Source organism: the organism of the source record quoted next, unplaced genomic scaffold (genome assembly GCF_019419815.1).
Source record: "Pyrus x bretschneideri cultivar Hongxiangsu unplaced genomic scaffold, Pyrus_bretschneideri_v1 Contig13, whole genome shotgun sequence".
Lineage (NCBI taxonomy): Eukaryota > Viridiplantae > Streptophyta > Magnoliopsida > Rosales > Rosaceae > Pyrus > Pyrus x bretschneideri.
The window spans coordinates 1,410,233-1,432,857 of NW_025999424.1; the positions used below are offsets into that span (position 1 = coordinate 1,410,233).

General features: G+C 37.1%; 5 protein-coding genes and 1 long non-coding RNA gene across 9 annotated transcripts; 3 read left to right on the forward strand and 3 right to left on the reverse strand.

Annotated features, from left to right (window-relative positions):
* The first annotated feature begins 423 nt into the window (after positions 1-423).
* LOC103959746 (neurofilament medium polypeptide) lies at positions 424-3,044 on the forward strand. The gene is made up of 4 exons (XM_048579341.1): positions 424-1,584; positions 1,680-1,802; positions 1,892-2,127; positions 2,318-3,044. The coding sequence occupies exons 1-3, from the start codon at positions 424-426 to the stop codon at positions 1,958-1,960; spliced, it is 1,353 nt and encodes a 450-aa protein (XP_048435298.1). The 3' UTR covers positions 1,961-2,127; positions 2,318-3,044.
* A 611-nt stretch (positions 3,045-3,655) lies between these two features.
* LOC103965803 (pescadillo homolog) lies at positions 3,656-7,406 on the reverse strand. The gene is given in 14 exon segments (XM_048578868.1): positions 3,656-3,941; positions 4,053-4,262; positions 4,393-4,497; positions 4,499-4,607; positions 4,874-4,995; positions 5,156-5,263; positions 5,457-5,740; positions 5,821-5,914; positions 6,026-6,136; positions 6,230-6,314; positions 6,436-6,558; positions 6,655-6,903; positions 7,091-7,175; positions 7,304-7,406. Coding segments are annotated over 14 exon segments (1,818 nt in total). The 5' UTR covers positions 7,359-7,406; the 3' UTR covers positions 3,656-3,863.
* Positions 7,407-8,197: 791 nt separating this feature from the next.
* Positions 8,198-12,768, forward strand: LOC103959767 (denticleless protein homolog). 2 transcript variants are annotated; one of them, XR_007256204.1, is made up of 17 exons: positions 8,198-8,528; positions 8,641-8,744; positions 8,852-8,960; positions 9,065-9,129; positions 9,507-9,545; positions 9,825-9,921; positions 10,038-10,134; positions 10,227-10,290; positions 10,361-10,437; positions 10,533-10,611; positions 10,923-11,002; positions 11,275-11,359; positions 11,453-11,521; positions 11,596-11,663; positions 11,746-11,794; positions 12,049-12,541; positions 12,635-12,768. XR_007256204.1 is itself a non-coding variant. In XM_018652013.2 (16 exons), exons 1-16 carry the CDS (start codon positions 8,462-8,464, stop codon positions 12,436-12,438), a joined length of 1,539 nt encoding a protein of 512 aa, XP_018507529.1. In that variant the 5' UTR covers positions 8,198-8,461; the 3' UTR covers positions 12,439-12,768. The 2 variants fall into 2 exon arrangements, 1 of the variants encoding a protein (XP_018507529.1); XM_018652013.2 differs by having other exon boundaries at positions 12,049-12,768.
* LOC103965811 (protein MAIN-LIKE 1) lies at positions 12,649-15,767 on the reverse strand. Of its 2 annotated transcripts, none has more exons than XM_009378895.3 (6): positions 15,585-15,765; positions 14,554-14,951; positions 14,208-14,463; positions 13,518-14,110; positions 13,015-13,433; positions 12,649-12,934 (listed from the first exon to the last, which is right to left on the reverse strand). In XM_009378895.3, exons 2-6 carry the CDS (start codon positions 14,947-14,949, stop codon positions 12,913-12,915), a joined length of 1,686 nt encoding a protein of 561 aa, XP_009377170.2. In that variant the 5' UTR covers positions 14,950-14,951; positions 15,585-15,765; the 3' UTR covers positions 12,649-12,912. The 2 variants fall into 2 exon arrangements, with proteins under 2 accessions (XP_009377170.2, XP_048434826.1); XM_048578869.1 differs by having other exon boundaries at positions 12,793-12,934; positions 14,250-14,463; positions 15,585-15,767.
* A 4,843-nt stretch (positions 15,768-20,610) lies between these two features.
* On the reverse strand, positions 20,611-22,568 carry LOC125474808. 2 transcript variants are annotated; one of them, XR_007256206.1, is made up of 2 exons: positions 21,973-22,568; positions 20,611-21,316 (listed from the first exon to the last, which is right to left on the reverse strand). It is a non-coding gene; the product is annotated as an uncharacterized LOC125474808 (long non-coding RNA). The 2 variants fall into 2 exon arrangements; XR_007256205.1 differs by having other exon boundaries at positions 20,611-21,348.
* On the forward strand, positions 20,985-21,813 carry LOC108868589. Its single transcript, XM_018652021.2, has 2 exons — positions 20,985-21,277; positions 21,386-21,813. The coding sequence occupies exons 1-2, from the start codon at positions 20,985-20,987 to the stop codon at positions 21,486-21,488; spliced, it is 396 nt and encodes a 131-aa protein (XP_018507537.2). The 3' UTR covers positions 21,489-21,813.
* Positions 22,569-22,625: the final 57 nt, after the last annotated feature.

Consider the following 22,625-nt stretch of genomic DNA (forward strand, 5'->3'; position numbering starts at 1 on the left):
ACATGAGCATGAAACTCCAACCAGAGACAAGAATATAGAAAAAGAGCATGAACAGGGAATGCCAGCTGATGAAAACGCAGGAGATTTATCTGCTGTGAGGTCAGAAGACGAGACACCCTTGCCAAAGGAAGAGTCCGAAGAGCTCAAACCTTCTGAGTTGGCTCTGGAAAAGCTGAATGCAGGTGATACAGAAGAAGAAATCAAAGAAACTTTTAAGACAATCTCTAAATCCGATTCTCAAAGCACTGATGCAGTTCCAAAAGATGAACTTGTTGCTGATCAAACACACCTTGAGGCATCTTATGCTTCGCTTCCCAAGGAAGAGGAGCTCAAAACTTATCAAGACGATCAGTGAAACTACAACCCAAGACAAAGGTGTAGAGGAAGAGTATGCCAAGGAAACAGAAGTGCCAGCTGATGAAAATGGGAGAGATTTGGTTGCACCAACGTTGGCAGAAGAGACACTGCTGCAAAAGGAAGAGCCCGAGGAGCTCAAAGTTTCTGAATTGGCTCCAGAAAATCTGGATGCTGGTGAAACGGAAGAAGAAATCAAAGAATCTTTTGAAAAGGTGTCTAAATCTGATTCTCAAAGCTCAGAAGTTGTTTCGGGAGATGAGACGACCTGCTTATCAGACGCTCCATGAAGGTATATCAAACGAGCAACTTCAATTACCATCTTCTACGCTGGTGCCTGAGGAAAAGGAGATAAAAATTTCTGAACGTAAGCATGAAACTACAACCCAAGACAAGAATAAAGAAGATGGGAGCACAGAGAAAAATGAAGTTCCAGCTGATGAAAACACTAGAGATTTATTTGTTGCTGTAACTTCTGAAGAAGAGACATTCTTGCAAAAGGAAGAGCCTAGAGAGTTTAAAGCTTATGAGTTGGCTCTGGAGAAGCTACATGCTGGTGAAACTGAAGAAATCAAAGAAACTTTGGAAACAATCTCTATATCTAATTCTCAATGCATTGATACAGTTTCCAAAGATGATATTGTTGCTGATCAAACTCTTGTTGGGGCATCTTATACTTCACTTCCCAAGGAAAAGGAGCATGAGGCAGGTGAAAATGAAGTGCCAGCTGATGAAAATGGGGGAGATTTAATTTCTGCAAGGTCAGTCGAAGAGACAATCTTGCAAAAGGAAGAGCCCGGGGAGCTCAAAGTTTCTGAATTGGCTCCGGAAGAGCTGAATGCTGGTGAAACTGAAGAAGAAATCAAGAAAACTCCTGAAAGAGTGTCTAAACCTGAATCTCCAAGCACTGATGTAGTCTTGAGAGATGAGGCCATTTCTGAACAGACGCTCCACGAAGGAATATCAACAGAGAAACTTCAAATACCGTCTTCTGTATTGCTTCCTGAGGAAAAGGAGATCAAAGCTTCGGAAGAGCTTGGAACTACATTCTCTGACAAGAATATAGAAGACACCTCGAGCAATTTGCAAATGCAAGATGATGAGAACACAAAAGCTATAAGCACAGCGAAAGAGACAAGCTTGATAAAGGAAGAGCCGAGGGAACTCAAAGCTTCTGATTTTGAGCTTCACCTTACTCAAGAAGTACCAAGGGAAAGTTCAAATGAAGAGGTAATATATACAATTGGACTCACTCGTCATGTATTTATCTTCCTGCAGTTATCTATATGTTGAAGCAAAAGTATTAACTAGGGGTAACTTAACAGATCATGGAGGATGAGAAACTTCCAGAAGAGTCGGAGCCAGATTCTGTCAGAGAAGAGAGCCATCATGAAAACAAAGCAAAAGCTGAAAAACAAGGAGAGCAGACCGATGAACATCAGAACAAGGTCAGTGAATAGAAAACAAATGCTCCTAATTATTGTTTTAACATAAACTCTCATTACTTACAACTTTGAATCTTTAATCTCTAATCCAGTTGTCCGAGGTAGATGAAAAGGGAATTCCAGTGAGAAGTACGAAAGACAGCTCACATTTGAAGACTTAAGTATCAAGGAGCATGACCCATGTTTTGTGGAGGATAAGACAATACAAGACGGCTTTCCAGAAGAAGAGAAGAGAGTTGAGGAGGCAGCTTTTGAATTTGACCTCAAAAATCAAGAAGATGAAATAAACTCAAAGAGCAGCATAACAGAAGAAACCGAAATCGAAAAGGTCAGATTAAATCAAACACTCACTCCTTTCTTGCCATGCAAGTCATTTGTTAAACACAAAAATTATGCTTAATTAAAACAGATATTCCTCTCATCTTTCTAAAAGAATTTTTAATCTTCTTCCTTAACGATTTTTAATATGGTTAACGAAAAAAAGTCAACTTAGAAGCTTAACCATTTATCTAAAGCAGGACTTAAAGAATTCTCCAATTGTCGAAACTTCACAAGAGGTTGAAGCAAAGGATACTAAGTCAACCAATGATACATGCGTTGCTCCGGAAATCAAAGAAAGAATACAAGTGGGTACGCACTCGCCTGAGGAGAAAGAACCAACAGCGATTTCCAAAGAACAGAAAATTGAGGAAGACGAAGAAGAAGAGCACGAAAGTTCCGATGAGGTGAAAGTGGATGAAGAGAAAGGAGAAAAAGAACACAAAACCGGAGAGCCAGGATATGATTCCCCCATCATGGTAGAAGCCTCAAGAGATGCTGATGTCAATGTGAAGGTGGTTTCACATAAGAAGTCTAACCACATTCTTTCGGGTATCAAGCATTCGATTTCCAAGGTGAAGAAAGCCATCACTGGTAAGTCTTCTCATTCAAAGACAAAGTCAGAAAAATGAAGGGAAACAAAATGCAAGGATCCAGATGGATTCCAGCGGTTGAAGAATTGGGAGCTTTAACGAATTTTGTGGGTGTGCTAGCTTGTTCCAAGTTCCGATTGTTTTTGACGACATTGGAGAGGTTTGAGTGTGTAGTGTGTGATTGTGCAGCTTGAATAAGTTCATATTCATTGATTTGTAGAGTGAGCTAAATGTTTGCAGGACTGTAAATTTGTAATTTGTGTACAGTGTAGGGCGATTGTATATGTTTCTCACTTCGGCTTTTTGAGTGAAAAGTGAAAGTTTTCAACATCTAGTCACAATTTTCATTTTTTAGTGTAGATCAGACGATGGTACAAATAGATGTACAAATAGATGGTAAGAATCATATTAAATGGTTCTTCACTTGTCTACCCATGAACCGTTATACTTTTAACTCAAAAGAGAAAACATTGGCTTGTAAAATTATATTTTCGAGTAATGCTAGGTAAATCAATTTTTTTAGTCCTCTGGATTTTCAAGGGCAGTGGGAGGCACACTGGACACCACGTGACGTGCGGTGCTCTTCCTGCTGCTGAATAGAAAAGATAACTCTTCCTAAGACCCCTCGCTAACGTCTTTGAACTCCCTAATGTTGACGTCAGCCACCGCGTTCCAGTTCAAGAAATTTAACCCGAATCTTTTCCTGGAGTTTGCACGAGATGCCTCATGTGAGTCATATTTGTAAACCATGTAATGCGTGACTAACAAAAAAATAAGCAAACCAAACAACACTTAATTTAATTATATTATCAACTACGCCATATAATTTACAAGTATGATTTAAATAAGTAATCTCTGTAGCATTATCCTATTTTTTCACACCTCTACAGTACCAAAAGGTTTTAAGAAACTTCACTATAAAGAAAGGGCATATTATGTCAACACTTGTGTAAATTGGCGATAATTATAACAGCTTCAATGTTGGGAGTTCAAACATAACTAGATATTACAGAAGTTACTCAAGTCAACAATAAAATTAAACACAAAAATTTCCATGGCCGCATCAACACTCTTCAGATTTTTGTGCTCTGACAACAGCACGTCAATAACAAAACCATACAGCGCAGTTTTCTTGACTGCCTTAGCCCTCCGTTTACTTTTGGGATTCTTTAAGTTTTCTCTTCCGTTCCCTGATGACTTCGACGTGGTCCTTCTTTCGTTTTTTGCCTTTCTGTATTAACGAAGCACCCAAGAATCATTGATTTGAAACAAGGTACACGCAGCAATTTCTCATGTTTTCAGAAAATCCACGAAAATAGCAGGAAATTATCAATAAACTTACCTCCATAGCTTCAAGCACACCCCTCTTCTTACGGGACATTAACATTTTAGACATATTGTCACGATCAGTATCAGGATCAAACTCTTCCGCATCCTCGGTGGTATCCTTGGCAGAGTTCTGATTATCTACATTCGAGGTAGATGATGGATGTTGGATGCCCTGAAGCTCCATATTCAATTCGTCATGATACTGCTTCTCAAGAGCCATCATCTGTATCACACCAGAATTCAGTTAGCACTTAGCATCAATCAAGACTAAGTGATAGGGTCTCTATGCACATGACGAAATCACATAGCAGAAAAATAACACATCTCAGCATCATTATTTAAAACCTGTTTACCTTCTTCTTTCTCTCAGCAGCTTCTTTTGCTTTTGCTCGGTCAATGACACCTTCAGCCAGTAAATTCTGAGAATCTTCTAAATCTTCCTGTCCCACACCTGGCATGAGGGAGGACTTCACCACCAGACTTCCATTTTTTGATGGTCTCAGCATAATCCGGAACATAACCTTCGGCCTCATTGTCAACAAATGGTGACAAGTGCGGGGGAGGATCCCTGTTAAAAGAGCACCCAAATTAACAATCTTACCATCTGAAACTATTATTATCGAACTATAAAGAGAAAGGGTAAAGGTCTATCCATCCATGTAACCAAGGTGTGTACAAACAAACATATTAGCGGATGCAGTAGAACTTACTAAATGAAATAATAACTAGTCATTTCACCAGGGTCCAAGGCAGAGAGGTTAACAGCTAAACAAAACAGTAAAAAACATGGACTGATATACATGGAAGGCAAAGAAAAATGTCTCCTAATATTACCTTCCCGCCAAATAACCCCCAGTAGGCAAAATGATCCGAGCATTTATACAGTCATAAACCCATTGTGGTTGAACATATTCCCTGGCAAGGGTCTGACGACCATGCATTGGCCGGTCAACAATCTGGAAAATATAAAAACAGTGTTGTCAGCTTATAATCAGTTCTTTTCGGTTTTTACTTTTTTCATTTATTTATTTATTTTTCTGTGGGGAAAAGAAAGAGAGACACCACAGAACAGCCAACGACTCAGCCTTAAAAAACCAAGTAAATGTAAGGGTATACCTGATGGGTAATACTGTCATCCGCTTCCTCAAATGGAGCCCCTTCACCTTCCCAGGAAACAGTGCCACCAAAAGCAGGAATGATGAAAAGCAACGACTCTCTGTAAACCTGAATATAGAAAAAAGATTAACGTAATAAACTCAGACATAATTCTATTGCCCATCAACTAGATGAACCAAAGTTGCTTCATATTTCCATATCAACCAAGATGTGATTTGCACTTTGGTTATTTTTTAAAAGATAATTTATAACGTTTTTTAAATAAGATCTACCAAGTTCAAATTTAAACTTTAAGACTCACCTCACGGTTCAAGAAAAATTTCATATCCTTGAAGAGTTGCTTACACTCCTTTGTATCATTATCCTCTTCATCCTTGCTAGAAACATCTTTAACAAGGTGCATTAATGCACCTGGTTCATTCGAAGGCAGTTGATGCTGAAGTTGGGCAAGTCTTAGTTCAGACTCTTCAACCGAAGTTTCAATCTTCTTGTTCTCACCATTCCCAGAAGACAAACTAGAAGCTTGAGGATCCAACACAGCGGACCGAGAATTTGCATCGAGGTATCTTGCTAGTGCATAAAGTTCTGAAAAGTTGAGAAAATCCATTAATAGATAGACAAGCTAGGAACTTGTAATATCATAAGCAACTAGTATAAATTCTTACCTGCTGCTAAAGCTTCCAATCGAGAATCAAGAATGGGTGGGTATTTCACATCTATGGAATGATATAAATGACAATTCACAAAGGCAAGAAGAGCCTGCACCATAGGGAGGGCGAGAGTTCATTTCAAGTAATTGGTTAGTTGGAATGAACCACATTTTTGCAGCACAGATGACAAAGGAAAAATTGAAATACAAAGAAATATAACCTCATAGAATTCCAAAAAGTTTAGCATGATATTGAAGTCGATATCATCAGTCAAAACTTGCTGCAAAGGGTGAGGGGTCAACCATGTAACCTTTTGCCCCTTAACTTCGGCCTGCATGGACAAACAATGCAAGAATTTATACCCAAATAATATAAAATGCCCAGTTAAAGATTTCAATAAGCAATGTACAGTACATAACCATACCTGATAATATATGCCTTTAACAGATACAAAGACTTTACGCAACTTATGAGTCCGAGATATATAAGCTTGCCATTCGTGACTCAACCTGGTAAGAAAGCAACATCTATATTAAGGGAAGATTCCACAAAATGATGAACTCCTAGAAGTATTTAAGCATCATATCATACTTCGGAACACCTTTTGTTTAGAAAGGTTCAAATATCTACCTCCGACAGTTATGAATGCGTTTCACATCAATTCTGTCCTCAATAGCAGGTAATGCTGCAAAGAGGTGAACCATTGTGAGGCAGTCGTCTATATCTCTAAGTGCGTCAACAAATTTTGGATACCTGCAGTTCCAAACATACCAAAAAACAACAGTCAGAAGCTCTATATACAATAACACACACAACTAACTTTTTAACAATAAGAAAAAGTCAACAAACCTCTGCAAAATAATTCTATCTAATTTGTAAGTGGGTCTTCTCTCTTTCAGAAGAGCAGTGCGCTCCTTGTTCTTCTTCGCATCCGCTTTCTTTACTTTCCTTTCGTATGCCCTGATCTCTCTCAACCGCTCGAGCAGCGGTTCATGCTGAATGAAAGAAACATCCTTCAAGTGATAATAAGTATGGTGATTTCCTTTCACCTTTTTCTTCGGCTCCCGAGGGAACACACCCTTTAGAATACACAACTTCCTATAATTTCCAAAATCACGAACATGAATTAATTCATCACACAGCTTACTTTTCTTTCCCAACAAAACAGTAATGGTAATTGAACCGATAAATCCGAATCATACATAAACCCTAAGCCATAAATATTCATAAAATACATAAATAATATGAAAATACAGAAATTACAAGTTGAATACCAGAGACAAACCTGAAGACGGGAAGGCTGACTTGAAGCTGCTTGACAGCTTGTGACCTGGTGACGTACCTCGCGGCATTTCCTTCCTTTTCTTTCCCTGCAAATTACGAGGGAAAATCAACGGCAAAGTGTGAGAAAATGGTAAAATTAAATATTGGAAATTTTAATTACATATATATATATATATAGGTGAGCTTATCGGAGACGGAGTAGGTGAATTCGAACTTACAGCAGGCCTGTAATGCTTATGCTTCACCGGGGCGGCAGGGTGCTTGACCATGGCGGCTGCGCGGGGAGGGCGGGAGTTGGAGAGAGAGAGAAAGAGAGCGCGCGGAGGCTGAAGAGACTGTAATGCAGAGGTTTAGGTTAAGACTTAAGCCGAACCGACTTTCATACGGGTCGGGTTGGCGAGCTCGGGTTATCGAATAAATTGTTAATTTATAGTTTTGGGGCTGTTATGGAAAGAACTTACAAATCCATTTTGTATGGGCTTTTAATTGCAACAACAAAATTGACTTGGGCTTATCTCAGAGGTGTGCACATTAAATGGGTCTAAATTAATCGTTCTTTTAAATGATTAAAAACGATTTTAAATAAAATATTTTTAAAATTAATTTTTACTTGGAATGGAAATTAATTCTAGAAAAAGCATTTAAGTTATGTGTTTCTTATTGAAAGCATTTAAGGTGTTTTTTTTTCTTCTCTAAAAGCGCTTTCAATTATTTATGAACACTTCCCAAACAAGTCCGCAAATTGCCATTTAGTACTATTAGTTAGTAGTATTCATCTTCACTTGTAAGTAAGAGGTCTTAGGTTCGATTCTCATCAAAGATAAACTTGAACCATATTATTACCAGTCATTATAAAGTTTAGCCCATTCCCTATCCTCTTAATATAAATAATATTGTTTGTTAAAAAAAAAAAATGTGACTCCCACGTTAAAATCGGAACCCAAGGGTAATTACTAAAAAGGAAAAATGATAGAAAGCAAAATAGTCTTTACCAATAAGAAAATAAATAAAGAAAAACTAACGAAAAAATTTTAAAACTTTTAATTTTAATAAAAAATGACAATAAAAGTATAATGAATAGTAAATTTTTTTTATTAAAATAAACGGTACAAAAAATATTTCGTTAAAACTTCAAATAAATAAATCCTTGGCGCGAGCTGATATCCGCCAGACTTTCAGCAATTACATGAAATTCATTTTCCCGCCAAACTTCACTCGCGCCAAGTCCGAAGGACATAAACAAAAGAAGAAGAAGAAGACAAGCCCTAATTCTTCATTTCTTTCCCGGTCGCCAGAGTTCCCTCCTCCAGCAGCTCCGCCGTCTGCTGCCGTCTAACGATTCTTCAGTCGAACTTACGGTCTTAGGGTTTCGATGGAGATCTCAAAGCCCCAATCGTTCTTCCAAGACATCAGATTCAGAGAGCTCCACGGATTCAGAGGTTCTCTCTCTCTCTCTCTCTCTCTCTCTCTCTCTCTCTCTCTCTAAATCTACACTTTTTAGTAATTTGTTAGGGCATCTCACGATTACTAAGCGCTGTGTTTTTGTTCCAGCTCGGAAGCGGCGGTACGTCAATGGCCTAGAATCGGATTTCTACGAAATTGGCGCCATCGCTGCAGAGCACAATGGCCCTCCGATGTCAATCTCGTTCGGCAAGGTATAAAATCTGTTCGTCTCAGCGTTTCTGAATCGCGAATCGTACTTTTTTTGACACCGAGAAATTGTGGTTTTCTTGACATACTTTTGCTTTCGGTTTCTGTGTAGACTTGGAAAAGCTCACACATCATCGCCATGTCCGACGAGGACGGGTACCTGAGCCTGTTTGATACGCGCAGCAAATTCTCTGCATCTGCATCTCACCAAGAAAATGCAGGTTGATTAATTGGAGATCGAATCCATCGATTGATATAGACTGCTGATATTGATACTGTTTGTGTTGTATTGTGAGTAACTTGGTCTTTGGGTTATTGGTTTCAGATAAAACTAAGGTTTGCGATTGGGTTGCACATCATAACACTGTGTTTGATATCTGTTGGATTAAGGTATAATACATAACTTTTTCCTCTAATTTAGAATTATTATCTCAATAACCTTCAATTATATAGAACTTCATATATGCTGCACACAATAGTTGATTGAATGGTGAAATGCGGAAGCTGGAATTCTTGTGGAGTAAAATTTTACATATGAACTATTAGAAATTGGGAAGTGATATTGCTGTTACTATGTCAACTGAAAAACTGAAGATGTTGCTGTTAATCAGTTACTAACAAAAGAGCAATCCTTTGTTTTGAAGTACTTTTGGTGTTGATTTGGGAGGCGGGTTAAACCGTTAAAGAATTGGAGAACCAAATTTAAATTGCAAAGTTTTCATCTTTTTAGTGTTAATGTGTTTTTTGCAATATAAATATTTTTGCAGGATGATACTCAAATTATGACAGCTTCCGGCGATCAGACTGTAAGTGATTAAGTTCTAGTCCAGCCCGTTTACTTGTGTAGAGTACAATCTGAGCAATGGTTTCATTTTCGTTAACCTGATAGGAAATGAGATTGAGGTAATTAGGAATAAATTCTAACTGCAATGTGCTATAAATAACAGATAACTTAGGAATACAAAGTTATGAAATATGGTATAGCTTTTAAGAAAGTTGCATTTAAGTATTTCTCGCTTCATATCACAGCTATTTCAGTTTCTTAAGATTGTGTTTTTCCTTGGGCCTTTCCTATTTTCTCCCAGATCAAGGTATGGGATATTCAGGAAAAGAAATGTACTGCAATACTGATGGGGCACACAGGAAGTGTGAAATCTCTGTGTCCTCATCCAACTAATCCCGGTATGCTTATATTTTCATCTGTGTGTGGGTTTTTGTAATTTAATTTGCTTGTGCTATTTTGTGTTACGACTAATGAGAAATACAACTAATTTGAAATAATTCTTCTTATCCGACAGAGGTTATTGTCTCTGGCTCGAGAGATGGCTCGTTTGCTCTTTGGGATATGAGATGTACTTCAAGCTCCAAAAATATGCAGGGGGAGGTTTCTATATGGTAAACAAGTTCTTGTAAAGTATATTTTCATTGTCGTGATCAATTTGATTTTAATTTATTTTCCAGTTCTAATTTATAACAATTTCTGGCAGCTCAACTGCAGTGGTTAAAGGGGCTCATATTGTTCCACGGGCAAAGCGTGTAAGGCGCAGAAAGGTTTGTTTCTGATAATGGCTCGTCTTAGTAAATTGTTATGTACTCTTCATTCAGACTTCAGCTTTTCCAGGCTGTTTCCATGAGCATCACATCAGTTCTTTATCTTAAAGATGAGGTCTCCATTGCTACCGCCGGAGCTGTGGACAGGTATGTAGGAACACTGGCAATGACATAGAATAACCGAACGCCATTTTCCTTGTTAAAGTTATATCATACTAATGTGATCTTATGGTTCATTTCAGCGTTGTAAAGTTTTGGGATACCAGAAGTTTGAAAAATGTTGTCACACAGACATGCCCTCAACCGGAGTCAACTGAGAAGGTATGTCTGGAACCGTGATAGAGTTTTTTCTGTCCGCCTTGATGATATCAGGATCATTGCTGGTTTATGGTTTCTTATATTATAAGGATTAAAAAACCCGAAACAAAATAAAAACAGCCAAAGGCTCATGACAGCTTAGCAGAAAGCCTGCAACAAGCAACCATCCTCTTGCTCATACACTTACTGAAATAAACAGTCCATGGTTTCAATATGTACTCAGTCAGTTGTTATGATAGTTGGACATTGGCAACCTCCAACTATATAGATATATATGATGATGTCGTGATAGCGAGCAATTCTTTTCACTTCAGGAAAGACGATTGCACGGTATAACTAGCTTATCCCAAGATTTCAATGGAGTGTTGCTTTCAGCGTCATGCATGGACAACAGGTATCTTTGGCTCTTATAAGCACATCTTTTTCTTTTTTGTGAACTGAATCGCCTGCTCAAAACACCATTATCAGAAATTTGGTGCCTTGAGATTTCAGCTCATATCCCCAGTACGATCAACCATCAAATTAGTAGCTCCTAGCATAAGAAACCAGAATTGCTTTCAAGTCTTGGAGAGTTACTGTGCATCATATATATAATATGCGGACATCGTATAAACTATCAAATTTTCAGCCTATAACGCTCATTTTTCCCTTATGTTTTCTCGTCAGCATATATTTGTATAACGTACTTCAGCTACATAAGGGTCCTGTGCAAGCGTTCACCGGATGCCGGATTGAAACATTTTTTGTCAAGGTAAACGTTGCTGTTTACAAGTGCAGTGCACTAATCCAGTTTGTGCGATTTCCCACCTACTTACACGTCTTCGTTTCAATCATGTAATTGCAGTCAGTTATTAGCCCCGACGCTGCTCACATAGTCAGTGGCTCGAGCGATGGAAATGCCTATATTTGGCAGGTAACATTGTTTTTTAAAGCGCTATTGTTACTGGTGTTGGATCGAGAATGACACTATTGGCAACTGCCAACCAGGTAAACAAGCCTCAGGAAGATCCCGTGGTATTGAAAGGCCATGACAGGGAAGTTACAGCAGTAGATTGGTATGTTTTCTCTCCTACCCGAATGCTGCTGGTTTTCGATTTTTCTTGACAAATGACTGAACCTTTTTGCGACTTCGAATAGGTCCCAGTTTGAGGTCGGGAAGATGGCGACGTCGTCAGATGATTTTACGGTATGCAGGACAGAGTCACAGTTCATATATAAGATTGTACATTCATCAAATTTCACAATGCATTTGCCATTTTCTATAAGGAAAACTAATGTAAAGTCTAAAAAAACTTTAGTTTTAATGAAAAAGGACAGAAAGGTAAAAATGTGGTATTTCGTTAAAAGTGAACAGTACTAGAAATGTTTCGTTAAAACTTCCTTTTCTATAACGTTTTAGATTCAACTTTCAACTTTCACTTGTATATTTCATCTCGATAGGTTCGCATTTGGAACTCTCAGAATAGTTACTCCACAAGCACAAGCTCACCATCTACAGTTCGAAGAAGAGTTATGGCAATCCCAAGCGCAGAGTGTAGAAAGCTTCTGATGCGTGAATCAACGATACATACCTCAAAGGTTTCCGGAAATTTGTGTCCATCAGCCGAAGGATTAGACGAAACAAACTCACTAAATCCAATTAGTATGCCCAAAATGAGTACTCCCCCGTCACAGAAGAAACAATCTATGTCGGATCCTGACTTTAGCAAGACCTTCGAGAAGACCCCTGAAGCTGCATCGGAGAGCCCGTCTTCTGTTCTGAACCCTCCCTCCTCCCTAAAAAGGAAAACAATCCGTGATTACTTTGGAGTACCTCCCTTAAACTTGTAGGCTCTCTTTTTCCTTGGGTTTATTGTACAAAGTGCTGACATTCCCTCTGAGTCTACTGCTTCATAACCGGATGCATCAACCCTGCTTTCAGATTATTTCAACAGTAAGTGCAAAAAAAATTTCCCCGACACTTTGTTTCCTCGAAATCTCATTCTTAGTTTCGAAGTTCTATTTTTTCTGGTTTGATTTTGTGCAGGTTTCTATAAGGAATTTAAAGCGCATACAGAAGATTTTTACAGGTGAAAATATCACTCTCATCGCATTGTATTTTTGTGCCATAAGTAACTAGGGTGTGATTTCAAATACAGTTTTAGATGCTTACTTAGCAAATCTGATGAGTTCTTACGCATAGTCATCCATCCGAACTTCGACCCTCTAAAAGATTTTGTATGCTCTCAACTGCCTTGTAGACATCATCAGGGAAATCTCTCAATGCAACTTCCTTCCCCATGTCCACTATACGCCTAGTGACGTTCAGGATACGTTGCACACGATCCTGTAACAAATAATAACCAAATACGAGTGAATGCAATTTCGACAACAATTTCTACTCAAATTAAAATATTTACTATTTACCTGATAGTATGATGTGTGCGAGGTATATTGTGGGTCAAATGAGGAAGTACTATGTGCTGGGTTGTGAACATAAGGATGAGATACTCTGTGGTACCAGTCCACGTACCCGAGACAACATCTGATGCAACGCTAACTGGGGTGCTTCGGTTATTTTGATGCAAGACGTGATTCTGCCACCCATCCCACATCCCATCAATGTATTCATATAATACCTTGTTAACTGATGCATGAGTTGCTCTTGTGCTTCGAGGAAGGACACACGGTGCCTTTGGAATTGTCTGGACACGTCCAAACTGCCTAAGTACCCTCTCAGGACAGTAAGGCTCGACAACGTCAAAGCATTTTAACATCCCAGTAAAGTATGTTATCTCATGAAATGGATGTGCTTGTCTTCGAGATGTGTAGGGTTCCCAGGTGACCTGAAAAAGATACATATACATGCATTAGACATAATGGTATCACTACAAGTTATATTTGATCAGTAACGCCTAATATGTCCGTACCTGGTTGGCTGTCAAAGAATCTAACTTTTTCCTCATCTTCTGCAAGTCATCTGTCGTGGTTCCACTAGACGTTCGTGGCTTCCAACGACAAGCACGAGGGTCAATATCAGAGTAATTTTGGTCATAATTAGGGCTACAAATTAGATGCATGTGTTCGTACACCCATGCCTCTAACAAGGTCATATAGCCACTCATTTGCTTGACCTTAGATCTAGTCGATTGCCCTAACTGACGATATAACCAAGCTAGTGCACTAGCACCCCATGCATAGCCTCTTACAGCATCAAGATCCCTAAGTAGTCTTAGATAAGTAACATGTACCCTAGTCCCGCTTTTGTCCACAAAAAGAGTACATCCCAACAAGTACAACAAGTAAGCCCTAGCTGCACACTTATTTGCTTCCGTTGTGTCTGTATCACTCACACCTTCAAAATATTTTCGTAACCAAGAAAGAGTCACATATTCTTCATTGAACTCGCTCAAAGCCTCGGTTGCCTCCTCGTCATTAACCCCTAATAACTCTACCAATAGTTCATGATTACTCATGACATCATCTGCTTGTAAAGAGATCGCCTTGCCTGTGATAGGAACCCCTAAAAAGGAAATTGAAATCAGTAAAATTTTAATCTGCGTAAAGATACAATTTTGATATTATGCAATCATAAAATTTTTTTCCTTCTTTTCTTATACCTATGAGGTTTGAAACGTCGTCTAAAGTAATGGTCATCTCACCAAATGGTAGGTGAAAGGTATTAGTCTCTGGCTGCCAGCGCTCAACAAAAGCAGAGACCACTATCTTATCAACAATTCGATAAGTACACTCCAGCAGCGGTAACAAACATGACTCTGTAATGTACTTCCTAAAAGTGTTATTATTTTGCTTGTCCTGCCATTTCCATTCTTTCAGTGTATTCCACTTGGACATGCACCTTAGCGGACCACGTTCCTTTTGACAAAAATCAAATATGATATTTAGATTGAAAATATGGAACAGGTAAGTTGCTAAAATGCTATTAGGTACCCAAACTAACAATACCTCATTATTCCAAACTGCCGCAGCAACATGACTCTTAAAACTCTTTAGCAATGATGTATCTGTTGGCCCTCCTGGAAAAGGTTCTGTCGCTTCGGCATCAACGCCAACATCTATATCGTCTGTAGCTGTACCTGAGACGTTGGCCCCAACATTTGTATCGTCTGTAACTAAGACAATGGCCCCGACATTTGTATTGTCCATAGCTTGGATGTCGTCCACAACACCATCCACAGATGGTTTATCCTCTACAGAATCATCAACCACCTCTGATTCATTAGAGGAGGCAGCCTTTCGCTTTCGCACAGATGCAGGGGGATGTACCGGAACATTTTTCTCATTAGCAATACTTTTCTTAGATGATCTTGCAGCCTCCTTGGTTTTTCTTGCCTTCTTCATAGCTAGAATTAATTAAGAAAAGTAAAGAGAAAATACAAGGAATCATTTTCTGGTGTTCTGATAACAAATAAAAGGTAGAATATAACTGGACACTTGAAAGGAACCTATTACACTTAATCATGCGTCGATGTAGAAATTTTGTCAGAAAGTGAAACGTTCATGTATGTATAAACAACAAGAACAACCACCGAACCTTATCCCACTAAGTTGGGTCGACCATATGAATCTTACAACGCCAATGCGCTCTGTCACACAGGTACAAGTACAACACAATCAATTAGCAGACTGCTCTGCTTTGTAATTGCTAAATCGCTGCCCTTTCAAATGATTTATCGTTTAAGAAATGTCGTTTAATTAGCCACTTGTGAGTTTAATTAGTAATACATTAATTTGGTAACCAATTTTCTACGGTTTCATATTCAAAATTGTGAACTTTTTCAGAAACCTAAAAGCCCTAAATGGACAGAAACGGAGAAACCCAGAACCTCAAATTTGACAGAAACCCTAAACCTCCAAATTGACAGGAACCAACAAGTGCCGAGCAGAAGATGATAAACAAAGCAAACGAAGTAAAAATTGAAGAATCCAATCGACTGGTATGAAAGAAGATTGAATAGAACAAATGGGTTGCGTACCTGATTCTTCTCCAGTCACGACGTTCGTGGCAAAAGACTTCCGCGCGCTGTGTTCTACTACTAGGTGAGGACCAAGACAATTTTTTGGAAGTAAAAGTAAACATTAAAATTAAGTGTCTGACGACAGAAAATGCTACCAAATTCTGAGACAACTTTTTGTATATCGAAAGATGTGGTGACTTACAAACAAAGAAAACTTCGTTATAATTCTTGATAAATATGACTTTTACATTAAAATCATGTGTAAGATAAAAATCTACATCTCTTGATACATTAATAATTTCATTTATTAATTATATTTTAATTTTTTCTCTTTTTCTTTCTATTTTTTAATGTATAAATTTTATTTCATTATAATTATAATTTTCATTTCATTTATTGTAATATATTTTGTTGTAAACATTTAGATAAACTAATTTTTGTTATACAATATATTTCGATGTACTTTGTCTTCTTTATTTAGGTATATTAAATTCATTATAATACATTTCAGCATATATATTTAAGTACACATATTTCGGTACATATATTTCAGTACACATATGAGTCTTTCAAGTTTGAAGAATGTTAAATAAAATTAATAAATTAAAAAAATTCTTTTTTGGCCAAAAAATAAATTAAAATTTCTATGTTAATAAATTTAAATATTTAATAAGAGACATTAAATAAAATACACATTAATTATTTTGAATTAAGGACTACATCAAGGGATTATAATCAATATGTAATCTAACACTAGATTTATTTTAAATTTCAATCTTCTTGAATGATTAAAGTTAAAAAACACCTTTACAAAATACTACCAAAATGCTACATGACTTGATTTACAAAACATAATCTAAAAATTTAGTTTTTCCAGCATCACCAAAAAAATAAATAAATAAATAAAATAAACACAAGATCCTGGGAGGAAATGAATCCATTGTTTCGATGTTTTTGGAAGGGTAGTGCCACTTGTGTAAATTTTAAAAATGTTTTTTTAGCTAAAATGGTTCATGAGATTAATATAATTCTGCACTTTACTTCCTAAAATTTGAAAACAATAGAAGGATCCTGAATTTGTCCATCATCAATTATTTTGGTCATTCTGTGAAAAATTTCCATTAAATAAGAGAAAATGACAAAAATACCCTTATTTTTTGTCAAATCATTTTGATCAATTATTTATTAAATTGAGGTTTTTTTTTTTTTTTTGGTCATTTTGATAATACTTTAACATAAATTTTTCATAAAAAGACCAAAATAATTGATTGTGGACAAATTCAAAGATTATTTCTATTGATTTAAAATCTCAAGGATCAAAGTGAGAAGTTATACCAATCTTAGAGACCAAAACCTTCCTTCAGTTTGAGGCTTTCCTCGAAGCACACTGACATATACTCGATTTCTTGGTCGTTAATCGGCATGACTGAGACTTCCAGAGGAAGCACAAGGAGGCAAAGCCCCACGCAAACCCCTAAAGGCACAGCAGATCGAAATCCACACACCACTCAACCACCAGTTTAAAAGTAGGAAAGAGCTCTGATGCACTAGATCTAAGCACGAGCAGAGTGAACGGCAGGAAAGGAGCCAACGGGGAAGGTTAGATAAGGGAGGGGAGTGATAGGAAGGAGAGAAAGGAGAGCCATAATTTAAGGATTTAGTAGTGTTAAAAAGCCATAAATGTTAGTCAAGGTTATGCTGCACTCATCAACAAAGAAAGCCAACATGGTAAACTTTGGTGCACTAAGCAAAACTTTGTTGCACTAAGCAGACCTTTAAAGCCCCGTTTAATATTGTTTTTTTTTTTCTACCGAAAACTGATTCCTTTAAAGTTAACCAATAAAAAAATGGTGGGTAAAACTAAAATATCTTGCTTATTTTAAAAGCAATGACTTATTGACATCAGCTTTTGAAAGCTATTTTCATAAAAAGCTGAGTTGAGCCTTTAATGAGTATTTTTAATTTCTGTAATATCCTCATTAGTTATATAAATTGACATTATTTATCCTTCTACACACATTTTATCCCTTAAAAAAACAAAATGACCATCACAACCTTTAACTACAAACACTAACTTACACCACCATTGCCGTTACCGCCATTACCACCACAATTGCTTCCACCACCACTACCACCACCACAGTCACCAGCACACCCGTAACTACCGCAACAACCCCAACCACAACCACTACCGCCGCCACCACCAACGCTGTTGCTGCCACCCTACCACCATTGTTACCTCTACACTCCCAACCACCACACACCACTACTAGCACTACCAACATAACCTTACCATTGTTGCTACCATCATCCCCACTGCCACCACCACCATAGTCGTCACCACCACCCGCATTGCCATTTTCATTTTTATCATTATATACAATTATATCACTTTTACATTAAAATTTACCAAATGATTACATTATTTGTTCATACTCACGACACTTGTAAAAAATACAATTTATCAAACATTCATCTGCTTTATTTTACAGTCGGTTATTTTTAAAGTACAATGGAAGCGATCAGTCCAAATACACAAACCAGCATTAAGAACTTGAGAGCAATTCCTTAGTGCAACCTTGGGCATCCATTTGCCAATCTAGTGCTGGACAAAGAATGTTGTGCAATTTAGGTGGTGATAACTTCTACATAGTATGGCAACTGCCAATTTTTATTAGCGTAGGCGCCGTAGCTAAACTTCCTTGATACTGTTGTTTTGATCCTTAAATTAATTTGTAGGTAAAGTGTGGCTTCTAAATTCTTAGGTCTCAGGTAGGCTTACTTGATACTGCTACTGTAATCCTTAAATTAATTTGTAAGCAAAGTATGGCTTCTAAACTTCCAAGTGTCGAAAGTTAAGATTCCATATATACTTTGGTTCACTATTTCTTTCTTTGTTTTCATATACAAACACATGATCATGATCTACCTATACTAAAATCTCCATTGGATAAATTGACAGATTGAGCATGGTAGTAGAATTGAGCAGATCAGAAAACTAAGGTATCTATCATCAAAATTAAAGTATTAAATGTATATGAAAGGTTCTCTTGGTTTCCTTGTGCGTAAGGAATGTATGGTCACTCATTCTTGAATTTAATATCAAGGGTGGAACTGTCAAGAATAAATGAAAGTGCTTTTAATCTCAAACTTTGATATCAAATTCAAGGGTTAGTGATCATGAACCTTTGATCATCAGATGACCAAGAGAACGAGACTCGATCTGTTGATCACCATCTTTGCTTATTTCTTTTATATTCCTATTTAAAATTTTAATTTTTTCCATATAATCCCGGTTTCCCAATAAAGTTTTAATCTCAAAACCTTGATATCAAATTCAAGGATTAGAGATTGTTGCGTGTGTTGAGTGTCGAATGATAAAAGTTGGGTGTGAAAAGATTGTCGTGTAATGGTGCTAATTTGATCCTTAAATTAATTTGTACTCTAAGTATGGCTTCTAACTCCCAACTAGGCTTACTTGATGCTACTCCTTTGATCCTTAGATTAATTTGTAGGCAAAGTATGGTTTCTAAATTCCTAGGTCCCAGCTAGGCTTACTTGAGACTACTGCTTTGATCCTTAAATTAATTTGTACGCCAAGAATGGCTTCAAACTCCCAACTAGGCTTACTTGATATTGCTCCTTTGATCTTTAGATTAATTTAGAGGCAAAGTATGGCTTCTAAATTCCCAGGTCCCTGCTAAGATTACTTGATACTGGTGCTTTGATCCTTATATTAATTTGTACGCCAAGTATGGATTCTAACTCCCAGCTAGGCTTACTTGATACTGCTCCTTTGATCCTTAGATTAATTTGTAGGCAAAGTATGTGTTGACCCTAAAAACTAAATTTTGGGTCCAAACAGTATGACTTCAAAATTCCCAGTCCCAACTAGGCTTACTTGATAATGCTCTTTGATCCTTAAATTACTTTGTGCGCCAAGTATGGCTTCTAACTCCCAACTAGGCTTACTTGATAATGCTCTTTGATCCTCAAATCCTCAAATTAGTTTGATCCTTAAATTAATTTGTACTCTAAGTATGGCTTCTAACTCCCAACTAGGCTTACTTGATGCTACTCCTTTGATCCTTAGATTAATTTCTAGGCAAAGTATGGTTTCTAAATTCCCAGGTCACAGCTAGGCTTACTTAATACTACTGCTTTGATCCTTAAATTAATTTGTATGCCAAGAATGGCTTCAAACTCCAAGCTAGGCTTACTTGATATTCCTCCTTTGATCTTTAGATTAATTTGTAGGCAAAGTATGGCTTCTAAATTCCTAGGTCCCCGCTAAGATTACTTGATACTGGTGCTTTGATCCTTAAATTAATTTGTACACCAAGTATGGCTTCTAACTCCCAGCTAGGCTTACTTGATACTGCTCCTTTGATCCTTAGAGTAATTTGTAGGCAAAGTATGTGTTGACCCTAAAAACTAAATTTTGGGTCCAAACAATATGACTTCTAAATTCCCAGGTCCCAGCTAGGCTTACTTGATACTGCTGCTTTGATCCTTAAATTAATTTGTGCGCCAAGTACGACTTCTAATTCCTGGCTAGGCTTACTTGATACTGCTCATTTGATCCTTAGATTAATTTGTGGGCAAAGCATGGCTTCTAAATTCCCAGGTCCCAGCTAGGCTTACTTGATATTGCTGCTTTGATCCTGAAATTAATTTGTACGCAAAGTATGGCTTCTAACTCCCAGCTAGACTTACTTGATACTGCTCCTTTGATCCTTTGATTTATGTGGTATGAAAAATATGGTAAGTATAACATTACTCAATTAATAAAAATGAATGTAGAATAACATGTCAACTTACTATTATTAAAAAAATGGTAATAACATATTTTTCTTTGTAAAATACAATGTTTATTTGTAGTTTTACTACTTTGATTAATATTTTCAAGTACTTCTAAAGTTAGATTGCAATAACAAGACTTGACATTGTAAAACGGGGACAGCTGATTAATTTGTTCCATGTCGATCCATAAGTGTACATCAATAAAATAAGGGAATAGTTATTAGCATTCTAAATTATCATCTCCTCACAAATGTTTTTTTTCTAATTATAGAAAGTTTAGACTACAAAATGAGATTTTTAGAGTACTAATAACAAATTCTTAAAATAAAGTACAACTTCGTATTGAAAAGGGGAATCTGGATTGCAAAATGAAATTATCAGCACAATATGATATCTTATCCTTGACTATATTAGTATATCTATATATGTTGCAGCGCCAATGCTACAGATCACCAATTCAAGCTGAAGCATTTTCTGAAGGCTTCCCCATTTCAATTGTAAGTAGTTAATTCCTTATACTTGGCTTAGTATTTCTTTCTTTATTTTCTCATACACATACATGATCGTGATCTAACTAATAAAATCTGGTTTGGAAAAATTGACAGATTTAGAAGCATGGCAGCTGCGTCTAGTAATGCAATTGTTCCTCAAATCCTCAACGGAGAACACGATTATAAGGATTGGAGTGTTCGCGTCAAAACCTATCTGCTCTCTAAAGATCTTTGGGACGTTGTTGAAACAACCAGTAAACCCAAGTTTAAGGCTTGGAGGAAGAATAATGCCGAAGCTTTGCATGCAATCCAACTTTCTTGTGGGCCCGGTACTTTTACTTATATCCGTGATAAAACCACCGCCAAAGCTGCTTGGGATACTTTGAAAGCACAGTTCAACCGAGAAAAAAGCAACTTGTGAGTTGTTATTTCTTATACTTGCTTCACTTTTTCTTCCTTGAATTCATATATAAACACATGATCATGATCTACATATAATAAAATTTCCCTTGGATAAATTGACAGATTGAGCATGACAGAGTACAACCGAGAAGAAATCTCAGGTATCTATCATCAAAATCAAAGAATTAATGTATATGAAAGGTTCTCTTGCTTTCTTTGTGTGTAAGGAATGCATAATCGCTCATTATTGATCAATTATCAAGGGTGGAACCATGATGAATAAATGGACGTGCTTGCAAGGCTTTATCTCAAACCTTGATATCAAAATCAAGGGGTAGTGACTATCAACTCTTGATGATTAGTTGACCAAGAGAATGAGACTTAACCTGTTTATCAATATATTGTGCATTATTTTCTTTTATCTTTCTATTTAAAATTAAAAGTAATTTTTTCTTCCCTATAATCCCTGTTTCACATTAAGGTTTTAATCTCAAAACTATATCAAATCCAAAGATTAGAGATTGTTGGGTGTGTTGCGTATCGAGTTAAAAGTTGGGTGTGAAGAGATTGTTGAGTATACATAGATATTAGATTAAAGTCATAACATACTATTTACTTAAGAAGCAAGTTATTTTAAGTTACTTCACGAGAATTGAAGAAGAAAGTAGTTAATATAATGTATAAAATGTCAACATTAATTACATACGTACCCTTACAGATGGGATCCTGCTGGCAGTATCGAGATTTCTTCACTGCTGTAAGGATAGGTGTATGGTCTGAGATGGATGAGCTTCTTTCCCTACCCAATGCATTAACAATACGGATTCACTGGGGACAGCTCTTCACAACGCAGTAATATTCGGGCACGAGCAAATAGTGGAAGAAGCTGGTGCAGTTGATGACGGAGGAACAGTTGGAGATTAAAGATGTTCATGGTTGGACGGCTCTTGCTTATGCTGCTAGAGACAACCTCAAGATGGTAAAATGCATGGTTACGAAGAGCAAGAAACTACTTGGTATTGCCGAAGAGGGCCGCCAAATGATTCCGATTCTCATCGCTGCTATGTATGACCGATGGGATATAGTTCGGTACCTCTACTCTCTCACTAGCGAAGATCTAAAGGCTGATAAATGCCCTGACGGCTCTCAACTTCTTGTCTTTTGTCTTTTTGCCAAACAATTTGGTAACCTAACTACTCTTAACCGAATCAAATTTTCTGCACTGTGTGTGTATATATTATACAGGTCTTTTATGTAAATGGATCTCCATTTTAAAAAAAATGGAGATTAGGTGTAGAAACTCACTCCACATTGAACTTCAATGATCCAAACAGTTTATTTTGTAAGTCTCGATTCATAGATC